This window comes from Rhopalosiphum padi, chromosome 3, assembly GCF_020882245.1.
Source record: "Rhopalosiphum padi isolate XX-2018 chromosome 3, ASM2088224v1, whole genome shotgun sequence".
In the NCBI taxonomy this organism is placed as follows: Eukaryota; Metazoa; Arthropoda; class Insecta; order Hemiptera; family Aphididae; genus Rhopalosiphum; species Rhopalosiphum padi.
This window is the reverse complement of record NC_083599.1, coordinates 74,338,057-74,358,992: the sequence shown is the minus strand read 5'-3', so window position 1 is coordinate 74,358,992 and position 20,936 is coordinate 74,338,057. Positions and strand designations below refer to the sequence as shown.

The 20,936-nt window shown below is 34.4% G+C and overlaps 1 protein-coding gene across 3 annotated transcripts in view; it reads left to right on the top strand.

The window, feature by feature from the left end:
* The window catches only part of LOC132924286 (homeobox protein OTX1-like), a 39,298-nt gene extending 18,822 nt beyond the window's left edge, over positions 1-20,476 (top strand). For 2 of the 3 annotated variants that reach the window (XM_060988504.1, XM_060988503.1), the window contains exons 4-8: positions 4,710-4,748; positions 9,306-9,460; positions 13,541-13,943; positions 14,687-14,988; positions 16,061-20,476. In XM_060988504.1, coding sequence (XP_060844487.1) covers positions 4,710-4,748; positions 9,306-9,460; positions 13,541-13,943; positions 14,687-14,988; positions 16,061-16,144 — 983 coding nt within the window. In that variant the 3' untranslated portion in view covers positions 16,145-20,476. The remainder of the gene's footprint in view (positions 1-4,709; positions 4,749-9,305; positions 9,461-13,540; positions 13,944-14,686; positions 14,989-16,060) is intronic. The other variant, XM_060988505.1, reaches the window with a different exon arrangement.
* The last annotated feature ends 460 nt before the right edge of the window (positions 20,477-20,936 follow it).

Sequence of the window (20,936 nt, the reverse complement as noted above, 5' to 3'; positions counted from 1 at the left end):
ACTGTATATGGTACTGTGAATGTCCGCAATTGGCGAGTGCTGACAATCACCTAGTGAATGTCGACATACGAGTATACCTACTAAATTGGTGAATGTTGAAAAATTAAAAAAATATAGACATGTACTAGTAGATGTTGAAATTTACATTAGGATTTTGGTCAATGTTGAAATACACAACACGGTTTTGGTTAATGTTGACATAGGTTACGGTATTCGCACATAATATTATAGTATAGTACTATAGACTATAGACAATAATATAAAATAAAAATGATATGTTTAGTTATAAATATTAATAGTTACTTTTATTAATTATGATTATTTTTCCATACAAAAATTATTATTTTAAAACAACGGCGAAAATTGTTCTACTTATTGCAACATGACAAACTGTCATGACATTTTGAACTGCATAAAATGCCAAAATTTCTTACAACCACACTTTTTTGTGGTGCACTTTGTTTTGCAATTTCATCTTGTATAATATAGAATTTTAGATAAGATCAGATTAAATTATATCGGCAGTACCGACATTCACCAATATCGTTATATAAATGGTCGACATTCGCTAGTAAATGTTTACAAACAGTACGAATTTAATCAATATGCCAACATTCGTCAATGAATTTGGTGTATGACGACATTAACCGGTGACTGTCAGCACTCACTAATTGCGGACATTCGTAGTAACACATGTACTATATTATATTTGTTTGATATGAAATTCTATATTTCTTTATGATGTTACATCCGAATAATGCTAATTATACGTCGCATTCATTTTCGTGTATTTCGAATATTAATGTTTGTTACAATATGGGTCACAGTATAGTTTGAATTTAAACACCCATACAGGTTGAGTATGTTCGAAATTAACTTATACTATTAAATATACCGTCAAACCGACTGTACTTTAAAGGATGATCAAAGACCAAACCATCACTAGCACGAGTACACTGCAGTTATACTTTTAAAATATATATTTCTAAGTAGTTTTTCTGAGAATCGATGAAGAAATAATCCTTTGTGTCTGTCCACCCCTGCTCTATACTATAAATGTACGGTATACAAACCACCATTAACTGTTATTGTTGAACGGTTTGCTTGTACAAATATAGCGACTTACATCGTTCTAACATGAATAGACTTATTGTATAGGTCATACCTACCACTGTTTTATAATATTTCACACCATGACACCTTGTGTGCAATAATAATGGGGTATTTTTATTTTATATAAACCTGATACAACAAAAAATCTTTTACAAATAATATGAAGAAAAATAAGATGTGTGGCTCGGAACAGTTGGAAAGATTTTCCCTTTTATCATTGCGCCCTATAATATAATGTGTATCCACACAGCACCATATCATCTCTGGTAGATTTATTTTTACTTACAACCTATAGTATATATATAATGATATAATTCGGGTGTGCCAAATCGGAAAATATTTTTACGCCCCGCCATCAAAATGTTGAACCCCGACCATTATTAAATAATATCATACAATAACGGGAATGGTTCACGGTAGGGATTATAATATAATAGTATTATATAGTATATATATTATAGTTTGTGTGTGTGACGTATGTATGTATGTATGTATGTATGCATGTATGGTATGTATGCATGTATGTATGTATGTAGGTTGGTAGCAGCTAGCAGTTGACATTAAAAATGACTTGTATATAGAACACTTTCAAGTTTCAAATATAAGGAAATCAGAATAAAAAACAAGTACCTATAACAATATAATACTTATGTACCAAGAAAACTTATATAGAATATGACCGCTTATCGTCTGCAGAATGCTGCAGTAAATATTTCTTTATTCGTTCTGAACAAATCAATATATTATACACAATATTTTACTAGCGTTATCGTGACATATATGTATAGAAAAAAATATGTTAAATAATGTCGAATACAAATCACTTGAAAAGTATTATAAAAGTGTAAAAAGTAGATACCTTATAAAAAGTACTTAAATAACTTTTATTAAAATACTCAACAAGTCTGGTAGTTGAACAAACGTGTACAAAAGTGAGTATTATACGAGTATAGGATTTCATTAAAACCGTGTACATGATCCATAAACATAAAAACAACTCTATCAACAGAATTTTTTTTTTTGAAGTGATGTATTTTTGTTATTGTTTAGACCTATAAAAGTCTTCTTAAGCCGGACAAAATTATAACTCAGTACTTCAGATAATCCGATTTTAATTTGACTTATTATCTTTTAGATTAATGTGTAAATCTATTTTCGTTGTTTCAAGTATAGAAAAAATATGTTTAAACGTAATTTTTTTGTCAAAATGTGAATTAATAGGTACTAAAATAAATAAATGAATATTTACGCCGATGAAATAGAAAAATTAATTAAAAGCCGATATGTTTAATGAAAACTTTACTACCATAATAACGTTGAGAACTCAGAAAAGAGAATGATCCGCTCAAATATTTTCACCGAGTTAAAAACGAATAATTCTAGGAAGTCGTAACTGTATTAGGGTTTATGGGTCTGATTCTTTGCTCATGTGTAGGAAACAGCTTATTATTGTAATATTCTACTGCAGTACCTTCTCTTATCATGTGACATTGTTTGCGCGTTGTGTGGGCCACACTCCGATTTACTCGTACAAACAATCGTTTACTTCTCATCGTACAATAAACACGATGCCGCGTATATGCGTAGTAATAGATGCACAATGCAAGATTGACTATATTATATACATACACACGCGCACACACACAAGGCACAACCCCTTAATAAGTTGCCGCTTTCAATCCCCTTATAATAATATAATGCGCGATCAACGATGCCGTTATAAAATAATAAATTACTAGACTTCAAAAAACTTGATTTATTAGAATACTGCAGGATTTTGTCCGATTTGTCAAACGACACCGCTCTTGATATCACAATTATTTCGATACATTCATTTTTTTTCCACAAGAAAGAAATCCTTGTACAATTCGGCCTAGTGAATGGACAACAACTGACCAACTGTATAGAGTCAATAATGCTTATAATATATATATATATATATATATATGTGTGTGTGTGTGTGTGTGTGGATGAGTCAACTGTGTCTTCTCAATAATAATGTGTGTAATATATATATATATATATATTGCCGTCTGCACGTTAAATGTAACAATAAAATATAATACAAAGTGTACAAACCCACCGAGTGTTTGAATATATGATATATAATAGTAGTATGCTTATATTTTCTTCACGGTAAAAATGACCGATTAAGCATAATTCCTGCAGATAACCAAATAATAAATATTTTATAAGCAATATATTTAAACGAACCTATAGATACACTTGACTTATGTTTATTGTCAAAATGCGTATAATGACACATATTGCAGGCATATATTTTTTTACAATTCACAATTTACCGAGTTAGTAATTGTCAAATACATTTTGAAGAATTCTGAATAAAACGAATTTAAATATTATTCCACATATATTTTAGCGATCTACACTTTTGTCAATAATTTCAAATTGTAGTATTAAATATTAACAAATGATAAATTTGGAATCTTTTTATAATTAATAAAAATATTACATATATTGTAATGCATAGGTACAATATAATAATAACAAAGTACTATATGGCGATTCGTGTATACATAATTTATTTTTAAAATCTTAAATATCTACATATATACCTAGTAGCTTTCTTAAAATGGACCATTTTACGTTATTATTATATAGTTAATATTTTTAACACTAATATAGTTACGTAATATATTAATAGAACATAAAAGGCAAAGAAGATTAAAAAATTACAGTTTTTTTTAAAATAATTTTATGCCGGTTACCAAAAATTTCAATTTATCTTACAAGCGTACGACTACAACTTATAATTCATGGGGTGCGTGTTAATCCAACATATTTTATGGACCATAATACTCGATACGGTTTTTATCTCCGATTGCGCAACCAAGTAATAACATATCAATTTGTTCTTCGAGGGAGACCATTGAAACCAAGAGTATAATTTACTATACTTTGATTATATATACATACTATACTGTATATTGTTATATTTATTTATTATATATATTGTAAACCACAAATTTGTAAAAGAAAAATCATAACATGATATTAAATACCAGGTCGTTCCACATATACGAATTGGATTTTAAAGCGATTTTTACAGCATACAATTAATAATATTTTAGGAACAAATCGTATGCAATAAATCAATTGCAGTTGTTATAATGGACACTCGAGTGCGGCCACGATCCCATTCAGTATGATGTACTAAAACCTTGGATTTTTTATAGGTGGATATTGGATATGCGACATTGCGACGTATATTAGAAAAAATGTTTTAATCTTTCAGCGTTTATTCAGAATAAAATATAGGTTATGGCTCACTTAGCTCAGACCAGGCCCGGATAGGGCCGGTTAAAATCCTAAAACTCGGTGGGCCGATAATTGCCTATCCAGCGCTGGCTCAGACTCAGAAAAAGTATTCGTTCATAATATATTAATTATTTACAATTTACAGTTTGGCCAATGTGTCTATCTATTTGAAATTAAAGTTACAATTATAAATTGTAAAAAAGTATAATAAATATTGGTAATCAATTTATATTAAAATCATTTTAACAAAATTAATTTTTAAATATTATAAGTCCGTTTTCTATGTACTGTACTTATACATACTTATTTTTTAATAGGTACACAACAAAATTACAGCACAAAACTTGTGGACTGTGGTAACTATTCATCATATTTCAATTTTATTTACTATATAATTGCAGGCTTATTATTATGAATGATAATAACTTATTAGTACCTAGTGTAAACTAGGAAAATGGCTATATTAAAGTATATTAAATGAGCTTTGCATTTAACATTAATCAGCAACTTCGCTTTGACAGAAAACTCGTGTTTGTGCACATATAGGGTGCAATCTTTAATGAATATGAATTCTCGGATTTTTTTTTTTCCAATTGCAATTTGAGTCTTAAAGGGAAAAAAGTCATAGGCATCCCTCAAATTTAACTGCGTTACTATACATTTTCTCAATACAATACCGCTATAATGGTATGATAGCTAAGTACTAATATATATATATGTACCTAAAGCAGTATAGAAAAAACGGCGGTGTTTTACCCACGTCATCGTAATTTGATTCCTGTCTTTCGTACCGATTACGACGATGGTGACCTAATATTTTCAACGACTATTGTATGGCTTTTTACGTACTATCTTCTCGTCGGTTATCGTAGTCGATGTGAAACAATAATAACGCGCTCGAGCAAACATAATATAATATTATTATATTATTTATATATTATAATAAAGTCCGCCGCACTGCGCTATATATTATATTAAAACCGAAATACATATTTTTTACGCTTGCCTACCTGCTACATACACAATGTAACACAATAAACGCTAAGCCTCAGTTGTATATCGTGTAATATTATTATATCATATATATTCATAACAATAATAAATGGCTCGTGTATGAACACCCCTTGTAAAATTCGTAGAATCCAATAGCAAACGATTCATGTTTTTACCAAAATTCAAAGGACATAATGATGGTTTGACCATGTCATATATCAACTGATATTATATCGTATGAAATTCGACCCGTTCGAATTAAATCTTTTATTATTTAACAACAATGCAGTGTAAAAACGTTTCGGTTTACCCAAAAATTGTATAATCTTTAACGGTCTGAAAATAGGTGTGTGTGTGTGTCATAACACTGAAACTTTCTACAGAAAAAAAAAATACCGTGTTTTAGTATGTGTAACAATTTGTAAAACCTCTTCTACGGTGTCATGGTCACCACACAAAGAAAAGTGCGAAGGGTGCCAACTATATAACGAGTCCCCAAAGTGAAGGACCGGTGATTTTTGTTATGAGATTAAAATATATATAATATATTAGAACTTAAAAGGGAAATAAAATTAAATAAATACTGTTTTTGCAAAAAAAAAAAAAAAATAAGTATTATACATCTTTATAGATAATATAATATAGGTGGTCGTTATAATGCTCATGCATATCGACGAACAATTATTACTATTTAGCTTATCTGTACACATTGATATAATACATTTATTACGTCGTTGTATTAACGCGTGTGTGGGCTGACATAGAAAAGGCAGTTATAGTAAAATCGGCGCAGATGTCAATAATAATAATAAAACAAATTAAAAAAAAAAAACAAATTACTCGTGTGACGATTTTTGGAGATAAGAAATGTGTACCGACCGTGTCACAAACATCGGTGGTCGCCGATGTCCGTAAATGCCTATATACTGTCGTAATTATGATTTATGGTTTACACATGGCAATGGCGATAGTGGTGGTCACTGCGGTGGATAACATTTTGAATGCGTCGTTCCTAATGACTTATTATTATTTCAATTTTAGTACCGATTTCGTTATTGATGTAGCAGCTAGCAGCTTTACCACCCTCGGGTACACATCGAGTGTACCGAACCCGATGACCTATATATGGTTATATGTTGGCATATTTTTGCTCGTACACGTGTACACGAATTCAAGTCTCAAGACATGTGGCACATATTATAGTATATAGCTGCGTCGGGTTTGTTGTTTATATACGTTTATCGAGCGAGGCATTTCGGGAGATAAGATCACTTTGAAAACATGTCTTACAAATGCTCCAATGTGTCGTTCGATGCATATACGGTTACATTCGAAGAAACCCAGTTCGTTTATCGTGATATATATCGATTTTACATTGGCCGTTTCTATTCGTTTTCCGATAACGTTCGATTACGCGGAACCCGGCTCCCGAGAGTCCGCAGACAAGTAGTCATTTAGTATATTATATAATACGAGTATAATAATATGTACATATTATTTAATATATGCAAAAGTAAGAACTCGGCGAATTTAACGTTTTATTTTATTTTCTTCACATCCACTCGTGTAAAGGAAGAAAACCTCGCGCCGAACCGCTTTTCACGTGAAAACAAACGGCAGTTAACGCACTATAATATTGTAAATCGCATTATCCACGGGCTCTTTGACTCTTTAACCGCGCCGCGAATCCAATAAACCCGATCATTACCCGCCCCGCTGCCCTTTGAACTCGACGACAAATAATAAATTACGTCGCTATTATATTACGCGCGGCTGGTAGGGCGACGCGGAAACGGCAAAAGTCGGACCGTCACCCGAGTGTAGACCGATTGATTTATTCCGGATGGACGGACGACATCACTCGGCGGCCGGCCGGGGGCGACAGTCGGCGAATCGCGCATGAAACGAAAAGGATAATGCGATATAATATCTATATCGTAAACGTTGAAACGGCCAGGATCGTCAGTTTTCGGCTTCGGCGGCGGGGGAAGCGAACGCACGGTAAAGTTATACAACCCCGAATGCCGCCGTCGCGTAACCTTATTAACCCCATCACTCCACATCCTTCCCGACAACCGCAGCACCGGAACGCAATACGCGTGTAATTTAATAAATTGTTGCAGCGTATAACATTGTTATGTACATGCGGCTATATAGATGTAGATATAAATACCTACATAATACAAGGAGCGTAGTCAGTCATTATTTTTGTCTGTCTTGTAAGACAACGAAGCTTGCAAGGCCGATGATCTTTTTTTTTTTTTTGAGGTAATTCATACTTCATACCCATCACAATTCATACTTGAAAAATAAATATATACCTAAAGGATGTGGGCGGTTAATGGTTTTGTATAATATATCATTTTGATAGAATGCCGGCCATGTTAATACGACGTGTTAATGTTCAACCTTTATGGTTATATTTTACAATTACATGCTACGTTTGAAATAAGATAAGTTATAACTAAAATCATATACTTATTTTCAATCGATCCCATTGGTAGCAATAGCCAGGCCATTGCGGTGTAGAATATATTTTTACTTGTTGTTGAATTTATCCATTCGCTACGTACGCTCACTATACGTTTGTCATTGTATAGGTCGTGTATACCTTAAATTTATGAAAGAAAAACATATTACATTTTACAATATTAGTAATTTTTACAGAAAGATTATTGTATTGTGGTTTTCTTTCAATGCTTTGAACATTACGAGTTGTCTTCGGTTGTTCTGTGTTTATTCGTTGTTCGTCGGGTCATGCACTTGATAGTGAGCAGTGAGTACTGCGCTCCATAGGGGTTCTTGTTAGGGAATGAGAAATCTATATATTGTATGTGTGTGTATTTTTGTGTGTTATACAATGCGTAGATTTTATTATATCCACGTTTTCTTTTCTTTTATTTAGCATGGAGTTGCATCGAATTCTTTTTTTTATTACATTGAGCATTGAGTAATATTCTTTGTCATTTTTCTGCAGTTGTACAATATTGTGAATTAATATTGACGGTACATTAAATATTTAAATTACGATATACCTACTATAATAATATTATAGATAATAATTTGTTATAATGGACAAAGCTGCTGCATAACCGAACAATTTTATCGTAGTAAAAACAACACACGTTACCAATATCTAATGTAATAATTGATTTATAAAGTCATTATTTTAATCAAAAGTAAAACATTAAGAGAAAGAGCGTTCTATATTATATTAAACAGCTAACAATATTTTATTATTTTCAACTGACATTTTTTTAGGAACGCATAATATGATTTAATTTAGACCGTATTATACATAACGAATCTATTATATAATCATTTTTTATATTACATAAATAATAATTGGTTTTAGATGTTTATATAATTTTGTTTTTTATTATTAACTTAATAGTATAATAATAATATACATTATGCTTTATAGTTATTACTTATTACTTGTATAATTGTAATATAAGTATAAAGCATTTTAACTTTTAATTATTATTAATTGCTCAATAAAGGCAAAATGAAAAAATTAATAAAATAGTTTTAATCCTATGATATTAATATTGAAGTGAGCTTAGGATTATTCATTGCAAATGCTTTATAAATATAGGTGACACCGCCATAGTCATCTAGATTATAATAGCAATTTTCATCATGAAATATAATATTATTTTATACATTAAATTATTATCATTTTTAATTTTTTTTTATCATTTAAGATTTTATACTTTATTTGATAATAAATATAAAATTTAACTCGAATTTTTCTGTAAAGGAAAGTGGCTCGCAACAGTAAAAGTAACTGTTTACGATATAATATTATGTTTACTAATTTGAATTTTGTTTTGAGTATCTTTTAAACTATATTGTATTGCATGTATCACCAGCATCAAAAGTATCAAATAATGAGTGCTTTTTGTTTTTATATATAGTTGGAAACCCAAGAAAGCAACGACGTGAACGAACCACATTCACCCGGACGCAGTTGGACGTGCTGGAAACATTGTTCGCCAAAACTCGATATCCGGACATATTCATGCGTGAAGAGGTGGCCCTGAAGATCAACTTGCCCGAATCAAGAGTACAGGTAATTTATTCGTTTAATTTTATACTATTTTTCAATTGTTTATCACTGCGAGTCGAGTTATGTTATCAGTTTAGAAACAGTGTAGAAAGATGGGGGGGGGGGAATATACTAGAAAGCCAAGAATCGAAAATATTGGTAAATACTAAATACTAGTCGAATTAGGGGACAGTGTACATATATTTACTATTTTTGTCTTATCGTTTACATTATAATGCGTAATATTATAATATATAGACGTACAATATAATGCCCACGTTCCAAGAAACATCATTAAAAAAAATGTATATCTGAGTGGTATAACATACTCGATGTCTGACCAAATATCACAAGACTTACCAAACATCTTAATCTATCCATTAATCGAAAATAAGAGACTAATCCTCGGGAATGTAAACATATATTTTGTCGTATTTCGACTTCGAGATGGAGAAAATCGGTAGGTACCTACCAGCTATCTAATTATACAATGCTGTTATACAAAATTAGGTTCAAGAATGAAAACCTTTCGAAAATCCTCTAAAAAGTATAGTTTGCGGACAACGGTAGTGAAAATAATATCTGACGGTTATGAGAACTTATCGCCACCACAATTCTACCCTCTCATCCCCCTATTTCATGAAAACGATAAAGGCCGTTGCAATGGGCGATTGGGGCGGCGCGCGTGCAGCCGAATAACCCCCGTCTGCTGTGGCAGCGTAGAAGAGCCCCAACCCTCCACCCCGTGGTATGTACTTCATGGTGGTGCGCCTGCGCCGCTCGGGGAGGATAATTCTCGCCGTCCTTCCTGGTCTTGTATATATATATATTTATATATATATATATATATGTGTATGTATACAGCTCGTCCGTCATCGGTTAATCCCGCCTCCTACCCCAATTCTAACCACCCCTTCTAACGGTGTCGCCACTGGTATGCTTTGAGTGAGTTCGTGAATAATCGCCGCCTCGCACACTTCCGGCGAAAAATGATGTTGTTATCTGCCCCGTCGGTTATACGTCGCCATTGTAGCATATCCGGCACACTCCCCTCACCTATCTTCGCTAAACTTTTGCTTTTTCCCCGTTACAGACATGCTTTTATATAATATGACGTATACTGTGAAGTACGACTAAGCCGACCGAGCACAACCGATTAGACTTTCTCTGGCCGATGGTATTATTTTAACAATATAATATTAGGTGCTAAGATCTTGATGTTAGGTTACTTAGTGATGAGAATATTAGTGAACTTTCTGACTTTTATTGAGCTAAATAGCCAAATAGGTGCACAAATTTAAAAATTGATTCTATTTAATTTGAAAATGAATAATAAGTTTTACAGCCGAGTCGGTGGACATTTAAAATGATCCTATTCAGCCTATACCTAATAGTATAATTATATCCAATCATCCGAAATAATATTATTATAATTGGTAAGATGATACGTTCGTATTTAAAAGTCGATCGGACGATCGTTCTTTGGATCCCCTAGAAATCGATTTGTGATTATAATGTATACAGCACGATTCGCGTCATCCCAATTAATCATTTGGACAAATGATGAAGACAAAGTCGCGAGTTCGACAGCAAATTTTTCGCGATCGATATTTCGTTGGGTGTATTATAATATTATGTACATATTATTATTGTGTAGCTTATTTGCAGTTTTTGTTATTTACACGCAAACCGGTCGGGTCTCGCTATTCCCTTTCCGCCAGTCTGTGTCTCTTTCTCTAGCTGTCGCCATCGATCGTGCGGCAACCACATACCTAAGCTTCGGTCCGGTTTTCAGACGAAATAATATAATATTATATTGAATTCGGTACCTATGTAGTATGTACCCGCTCTGCCCGGCCGCGACGGCGAGTCGCGTTCGTGACACGGAACAATACGTACGCGCGGCCCGCCGACTGTTTAATAAAACATATTATAATAGGTGTGGGTAGGTACTATATATTATACTATACAGTTTACCGCGGCTACTATACTATAATATTCCGGTGCATATACCCTCCGCCGCCTATACCTTACACAATACTTATAATATTATATTATATATTAACGACGACCGAATATTCGTATTCGTATTATTATTATTATTATAATGTCGTGATAAAAACGCATCTGTACGCGCGCACGTATATTGGTTAGTACACGGTCGTAAAACCAATGCATCTCGTGCGAGGTCACGTTTTCCGCCCGCCGCGGCTGTTACATTATAAAGAGAACCGCCGCCGCGAAAAGGGATAGCTCCCGGAATAAATTGTCTTGGTAAAATATTCGTCGCTCATACAATACATACAACGACTTAAATTATAATAATATGTCGTATAATAATGCCGTATATGCGCACACGCGGACGTTTTTCTTAACGACGACGATCATGATGCGGCGTGTATAGTATAATGATAAATGCGATCACGTCGTATCCAAGACGACAATAAATTCAATATTGTATTATGTAGAAAGTGAGTGTAATAATAATTATACTGTGATATATTATTGTATATTATCAAATTATTATTATATACGCACCATGACGTGTACGGATTTTGAACTATATATAGTTCTCTCTACGATGCCACTCGGCTGGTTATAAAAATTGATACGATATAGCCGCAGGTTCTTGGGTGTACCTATACACGCCTGGTGAAACCGTCGTTAGCGAATATTGGTCAATCGTGCGTACGCAAAAAAAGTGCTTGTTGCGTATTTGCCGAATTTTTTTTTATAACATTCGTCTGTATATTATGAACTTTACGCTAAATCCAGACTCGTTAGACAAACATTTGCTGTCGTACGCTATCACGAATCACGCTTTTCGTAAATACCTGCCTTTCGGCACGTCACGGTTATCACTGCAGCAATACATTATTCCGAATACATTTTAAGTAGAGACGGTATAATAAATCTTTCTATATTTATTGAATTTCATTCGTCTCCTTATTTATTAGCAAGCGCCTTTGAGTCGACAGATTTATTTTATGAAATATTTATTCAAGCAATTTGAACGAATGGTATAACATTTGATTTTTCAAAATTGCACGCACATTATCATACGATGCATCGATAACTCGTCACACATGCAGCTATAAAAAAAAATAATAATAAAACTAAAACAACTCACAACAAGCATATATTATACTTTTGGAGATTGTCGCTCTTATCATGTGTAAGTATTACAATCGGCCGATTGCATTTTGTTTCGTCCTCTATCCTATACATATTATAACGGCTTATATTAGTAAGCTCTGTGCGTGCGAGTGAATTTTTTTGTTAGCGCACAACAGACAAAGAAACTAGGTTAACGTCGACGTTGGAAATAAAATCGATACGCTATAGGACTTGGTAGTGGTGGTGGCGGTGGCGGCGTCGGAAAACGGCTAAAGGTTTTTTGTATTTTTACACGACGCGTGGACGACCGAGACACTGCTACGCATCGGTCATCGCGCGTAGTGTGTACGGCTTCGCGACGAACTTCACGAAATTGATACGCGTACATAATATAACGTATACGGCGCGGCGTGATAATCCTCTGCTGCCGCATTGCCACTGGACTCATTGGAGTTGATTTGTTTCGCAGAACAAAAACGCTATATTGCGTGTATTTACGAACTACTTTTCGTGTTATTGTAACCTCGTTTTTCAGGGATGTTTTCGCGTATGTCAAATCGATTTGTAAAATATATATACCACAGCGTGACGCTCAACTACACTATGTCTGTCTTGAGTTGTGACATACTTGCTTATGTGTCATCGCGGGGTAAAGTGGAGTAGGCACTCGTAAATGAAATTAACGCGCTAATAAAAAAGAAATAGAACAAGTAAAATGGTAAAACAAAAGTTTTGTTCTTTTGTCATGTATATTTGTCATGGTTATAGTTTCAAAAGTTTTGTGCTGGTTCGTCGGGCCATCGATTAAACGTGAGAGCTACGACCAGGCGCGTGTCTAAATAAAAAAAAGTAGATTACACCCCTCGAGTATCATATTATTTTTTTTACTTAAGTTCCACCTCGTATGCCCGAATTTCGGTTAGTCGACTCCTCAGACGATTATTGCAATATAAATCTGATCTACATGGGCGTGATGGTGTGTTTCAGGTGTGGTTCAAGAACCGGAGGGCCAAGTGCCGGCAACAGGTGAAACAGAACCAGCAGCAGCACCACAACGGCACGGGAACGGACAAGACTGCGTCGTCTAGAAACAACTCGACCGGCAACAACGGGCCGAAATCGTCGGGGAAATCGTCGGGTGGCGGTGGAAACGCACCGGTCAACAACAACAACAAAATGTCGCCGACAATAAACGGCGGCGTGGGCGGTGGTGGCGTGGGCGGCGGCGGCGTGACGAGTTCGACGGCCGGCAACTCGCCCGTGTCCACCGGCACCTCGCTGTCGTCCAGCCGGCAGTCGCCGCCCGGCGGCGGTTCGTCGTACATTAAGCCGATACTGAGCGGCACGCCGCCCATACAACCGCCGCCTTCCGTGTACCACCCGAGTTCCGGTAAGTCGAACGGTCGCACTCGTGTTATCAACAACCACCCTGTTAACCGTTTACCCCCCCTGCACCCACACTACACTTTATTGTATCTGTTCGGAGTCGCGCGTCCTCCGCGCGAGGCATTGCAGATAAACATCCTCGAGGGAACAAGGAGGTGTGGTGCTGTGTGCGGTGACCGTTTTCCTCGTTATACGAGTTCCCCGACAGCATAAAATCCCGTATATGCGTATTACAGTTTACGAACAACAATATTATTACTATATAGGCGTGCCATCGGTTTATTTTTAATGCACGTGTGGTGAGTTTACAATTCGAAAAGTGGGTGGCGTAGAAGAAGGGGCCTGATGCGCGTGTAACTACGTATAGTGACGCCCCGGGGACTTATTGTAGGGTCATTTATCTGGATCCGCCTACATCCATACACTGCACGGTCTCGGTGCGAATATATATTTAACCGTCATGACGTGGGATTTAAACGTTAAATCTGTTTAGCTTTTACTTACTACGTTTCGACGGGCTAGATAACCATTACCACCGATACGCCTATATCTTGTCCAATTTTTTTTTCTCTAAAACCGCCTCTTCTACGGTCTGGGCTTTATCACTATAATATCATAATGTTTTATCGATTCCGTCGTTCGTTTTCTACTCTCTCGTCGGCATATTTCAACTCCTTTTATTATATAATTTTGTTCGCTACAACGCGCAGTGGTAACGTTTTACATTTTTTTTTTTTGATCGTACAGGCGGTGGAGGTAACACGCCAGGATCGATATGGAGCCCCGCCATCACGGAGCCACCATCGGGACTGGTGGATTTGCACCATCACAGCACCAGATCGTCTCCAGTAGGCTCCAGCGGAGGCTACTCGACCAACGGCAGTACTGGTGGCAATTGCTATTCGTCTCATCATCACCATCACCAACCGCATCATCACCATCCGCACCACCATCACGCGGCGGCGCATCATCACCAGAACTACGGCGGTTACTACTCGAACATGGACTATCTGGCGCCACCGCCGACAATGTCGTCGCATCAAACAGCCGTGAGTTGGCGTGAATTGTTTTATTAGTAAAATATTATTTATACTTCGACTCGTCATTTTTTTTTTTTTGTACAATGTCACAGTATAGAATTTCGCTTAATTTTAGCCAATATCACTTGTAGTCGATCATCTGTTTATGATTTCTATTTCTTTAATTTTATTTTTAGAAACTGACGATTTAGTTAGACATTTTACCGCGTGTTTAATATTTGAAATTGGTTTTCTAAGCCCGTGACCATCCAATTTAGTACTCGAAATAACTCGGTAGTGTCCTTACGATATAAACCCCAATTATTATGGCGTTAGACATACATTCTGCCGTACACGCAATTATTTTACGGAGGACAGAGTTGTGACTTCGAGAAGGGTAAAATTTAAATCTCTCGAATACCATGTGTACACAGTCGCTGGGGCGAATAAGGGTGTTGTGATATGTACCCAAAGGAAAACCAATCTCGGCCGAGGGTGAAGGGTTTGAGGGTAACGGCAGCGATGTCGAACACCACGTCGCGTGAAAACATGCATAAAACAAATACGATATGCAACTAAACGGGGGAGGCTAGAGTAAATCCATCTCTATACTCGTTATCACTGGGCGTATAAACGAGGAGTGTTTTATAAATAATTTCGTCATGCGTCGAATGCAAATGCGGCGTACGAACATAAATGCAGCGCTTTCGCTTTCGAAAATTTCAAACACCCGTTATGTTTGTGCTGCAGTGTTGACACGAACGGTATGGTTATGGTAAGGCGACTCGGAAATGACATATAGCTAGTAGTTGTGATTTGTCTGTTGCTGAAAATTTTTTTTAACATCACGCCCAACTTTTTCGTAGTGTTTCCCCGATTTCTCCGGTAATCTGCAGATTTTAAACGGTACATGAGCTTAGGTATCTATTGACACCCGAATTTTATATCTACCTAATTTTATAGCGTCTCCGAGATATCCTCTCTAGGCGATTCTATCGTAATACTAGTGACAGTCGGTCGATTTATATATTATTTGATACATTAAAATGTAAAAATGTAATCGACGATTACAACAGCGGTCGTGTTTTATTTGTGTTCACAGGAGAATGGTTCGGAGTCGGCTTGGGTGAAGCGCGAGGACGCGTCGTCGTGGTTTTATAACTCGGCGGGCTGGGAGCGCAAGTAAACAACTGAAACCAGGGCCGGAGTCGTCGCACGCCGCCACTTATGTCTTTCCGCGACGTGGCTGCCGTCAGTCGTGGGTGGAGATGTACCTTTTAACGCGGTGGCCTATACATATGTATATATAATAATTTCTTGTAAATACATTATCATATTCGCGCCGATGCCGAAGACGACGCTGGCCAACACGCAACAGCTGCCGGAAAACCACACACAAATATACATGAATACTAATTATGCCAACACATCATATTATTTCGACTCGCCGCGCGCGCACGTCAGACGTCTGTAGAATATTATGATATAGTATATAATAATATTTTATTCGATGTGTCCGCACCGCCGTGCGTGCGTTTACTGCATAGGTCCGCAGATCCATATATTGACGATCTGCAGAAGTAAAATCAAACGAAATGACGACGAGAACAACTCTGATTCAGTATATTATATATTAATTATTAATATGTTATCATATAGTATGTGTGTGTAACCGGTAACGCGTATAATATGACGTGTAATCATTGACGTATAGCGCAGTGAAACCTCTCTCGCATTAAATTAATAAAATGGTTTTAATTTTTTCAACCGTGAATAAACGCATATATAGATAAAAATATTGTAACGTTTTGGGAAACGATTTCCAAGTACGCGTCTGCCTCCAAAGAACAGTTTAAAATTGCTAATTTAAGACTGTATATTATATTAAAAATGTTTTGACACACACACATATATAGATTTCGTGTATACGTTAACTCATTCAGGGATTGAGTGTACAGAGAAGTCCATTACTTTTTTATTTTTTCAGAGGTTTCACTGCGCTTATGATATATAGTAATGCGAATGTCGTGTGTATAATAAATCTTCAGTGATCTCGTTTAACTTGTTAATTTTCGATACAAACCGTTAATGTATTTGCCATAAAACCTATTCTTATATACGCGTGGATGATTCGTTAACTTTCACGGGTCGTGTTAATCGGCCGATCGAATACTTTCGTGTATCATTGTAACCACTACGTAGCCGATCTAAAGTATCTTGCAATAACCGAATAGTCTGCAACTAACGTTTATTTGCATTTGTGTACTGGTAAATTCTGGACGGGTTCCGAAATCATGTAAATAACAATATTTATCCACTAGAAGAGCACGTATCTCCAATGTAACAGTAATAAAAACCGTTATATCAATGAATTTGTTGAATTGTTGTTGCGTGTATCGATCACATTATGTAACAACATGCTCATACTGTACCATAAATAAGAAATTTCTATTTTGCTCGATTATTAGATTTTTTCCAATAGTTCGATCGATTATTTAGGAACAAGCCGATAACCGATGATTTATTATGAAATTGCATAATCCCCCGGCACTATACGCGATCACCCCTCGGCCACGCCCATAAACCATCGCATGCGTTCGCGTACGGCCGTATATTATGTTATTGTCGGACGTTAAACCGAACGCGAGATGATATTGTACACACGCTAATATAATAATATGACGATACGACAAGGCAGGGGCGCGGTTTCAGATTTTCAATAGGGGTCCGATCACTTAATAATAAGCGAACCACTTTTTTTTTTCCATCGCCGGGGGATTTGCAGTACGATAAAAAGGTTAAAAAGCAAGGCTAATAAAAAATCATTGTCACATCGTCACTATGATAATCTCTATGTGATGTTAAAACCATTTATTATTAAAATTGACTTTTCAACATTTGCACTCCTATATAGCTTGCATATAATTTCCATAATTTTCGAGTGGGAAAATATTGATATACGTAGTCGACACATCAATGATGTTGCTCAATGATTGTTTTGCATATCCGGGCTACAGGGAAATTAAGTCACCCGAAAATGACGTATCGCTCCTATAATAGCGTCGTTATTATAGGGGCAGACTATGTGGGAAAAGTGACTGGTTTTTCTACAAGGATATTTGGAGAATTAAAACAACACGCGTTTTTTTGTTATAAAAATTAATTTTGTCTAAGAAGATAGATGGCATAGGTACATTATATGGTTTATAGTCGCTTATACCTGCCCAGTGCCCAGGTTCTTTTAATGATGATTTTTCAAATTCCTAACTAATAATACGTCTGTTAGCACAGTTTTTTTTTTTCTGAATGTTGTCATATCGAATTTTAAAGATCACAAAAATTAAACAACTGGAGTCCGCTCTACAATCATATATACGTGCATACAGTGTCGTAACTATCTAGGGGGAGGGGGCAATATAATATATTTACTATTATCAAAACCCTGATACCCCTCCCTCCCGGTTAAAATATATACCTTTATCCCTTCAAAAAATTGTCAGGGGGCAAGTGCCCCCTTCCCCCCACAATCACGCCACTGCATGCATAGTAAGTGTATTAACCATTTTTTGAGAACAAAAAGTTTTAAGATTTTCGATTGTTAAGAATATATGAATATATTTATATATCATATTATAGTATATTAGTCTATAATCTATTTAAACGTCTTTTGAGATGGCTTTTACAATATGGGGTTTTCGTCTTTACAGTTAGCTTCTTTCAGTTATTTCAAATTTAATTTTCAAAACATTAAGTTGATCAAACTGCCCATATAAAATGTGTATAAAATATACTGTTATATAACTTATAAAATAATTTTTCATAATATTTGTATGGAATTATTTTATGATTGTGTATTTTTATTTTTTAACTTACAAAACTATATCGATGTTTGTAGGTCGGATTCTAAATCTTAATGAACAACATTCGATGAAACAATTTTTTTCAATTTGTTTGTGTTTTATTATTATAACTGCTTCTACTACTACTATTATTATTATTATTATTATTATTATTATTATTATTATTACTATTATTATTATTATTATTATTATTATATACATGTACATATTATATACGGTGTGAATTTGGGGAGCGATAACTTTTTTTTTATTCTGAAGGGCTTGTTCCCCCTCCATAAAGCCAAATCTTATATCCGCCAAAACCCCACGCTCTCCAAAACAGCGCCCCTGCAACAAACTCACAGCCCTATTATCGAAAAATACCAGATGTGATGTGTAACGCGTAATCTTTTCAAAAACAAAAAAAACCATCAGACCCATGAACCCGTTGAGTTTTTCCTTCTCGTATACCCGTGTTTACTTTTTATTCTTTCATCACCTTTACAATAATATTTTATATATTTTTTAAACTGTGTTCAAAACCGCACATTTAATTCTATACTTACCAAAATATAAATCGCTTCTATTAATTCTGAAATTTTCAAACAATCTTCGATTCAAAATCGAATGTTTGTTTGTGTCATACATTTTTTACTTACAATAGCATTTGAAATAATTATACAAGGAACATAACAAATAATTTTTTTTTAAATCATCATATCATCATCATTATGCGAACAAACATTATTCTACCTTATTAGGAACTCGGTCAGTGTTGTGAATTTGTGATTATATAGGACTAAAATGAACTCTGGTTGGATATATTATTATTGTATATTATATTAAGTTGCACTCAGTAATAAAATAGTCATACTTATGACTTCGTTAAAAAAAATCTACGTTTTTGAATGAATCAATAAAAGTACATATTTCCATTCTTCAGTTACATTTAAACAATCTAAAAAACTTGGTAGTAGTTACGCAATGTTTTTATTTATAAGTTTAAAATCGAATTTCCAAACCACCGTTTAAAATCTCTTATTATATAGAATATAATTTTTCGTTTTAAATAAATAAAAAAAAAAACAATTATAAAATAAAAAATTCAGTGGTGGATTTGTGCGCACCCACTCCATTAGACCTGCGTGCTCGCCTGTTATTAATGACGATTGCGCAAGGGTGGTATTGTTTATTACCTACTCGACATTATCATGTAAATATTATATTTGAGAAAAAAATGAAAAAAAAAAATGTTTGTTTATGTATAAAAAAAATGTTGTGTACATTTCTCCATACATAGGTATATATTATTATTATATAAATATTGTATTATTAAGCGAACGGTAATGAAATTTTTTTTTTTTAGTTTATTATAAAAACATAAATTTTAGATAATTATTGCAAGTTGTATAATATTCTTATATCGAAAACAATATAATATAAATGTGTATAAAATATGTGTACGTTAGAATCGGTCTTTCTTTTTCAAAGACACGAACTGTGTTCCAAATTTTGTTTTTTTTTTTCGCAATTAGTTTCATCGTATAACCTTATATTACAATACACTATATCTATATATTATATATAAATATCATATTATATTGTACATTATTACGGTTAAGAATCAATAAACTATGCAAATTATTTTATAGTGTAAAATAAAAACTCAATCTACCGTATGAACGTTGTGTATGTGTGTTTGTGTACCTATCCTGTATTCCTATTTGTATATATTGTATAATACATAATATGTTATTATTAATCGTGTTCCAAAATAGGTATTGTATGTACATTCTTCAATTGTATAATAAAAAGTAATTAATACAAGATCACTACACGATATTTGATATTAATATTAATGTACCGTGTAAGGTGATGACGTACAACGAGTACAACAGTATAATATTATTATAGTCATCTACCTAATAAATACACTATTATATTATCAGATGAGTACCCTACGCATATTGTATGCAATGACATGTATTCGCTTTTACTTAAAAATTTAATTTAATAATAATATATTAGTGGGCACCCTTAAACATTTATAACTTCAAAAAAATTGTACCATTAAATTTTAAAGACTAAAAAAATGTAAAATGTATAATTGTTTACAATAAAAAAAAAAAAATAATAATT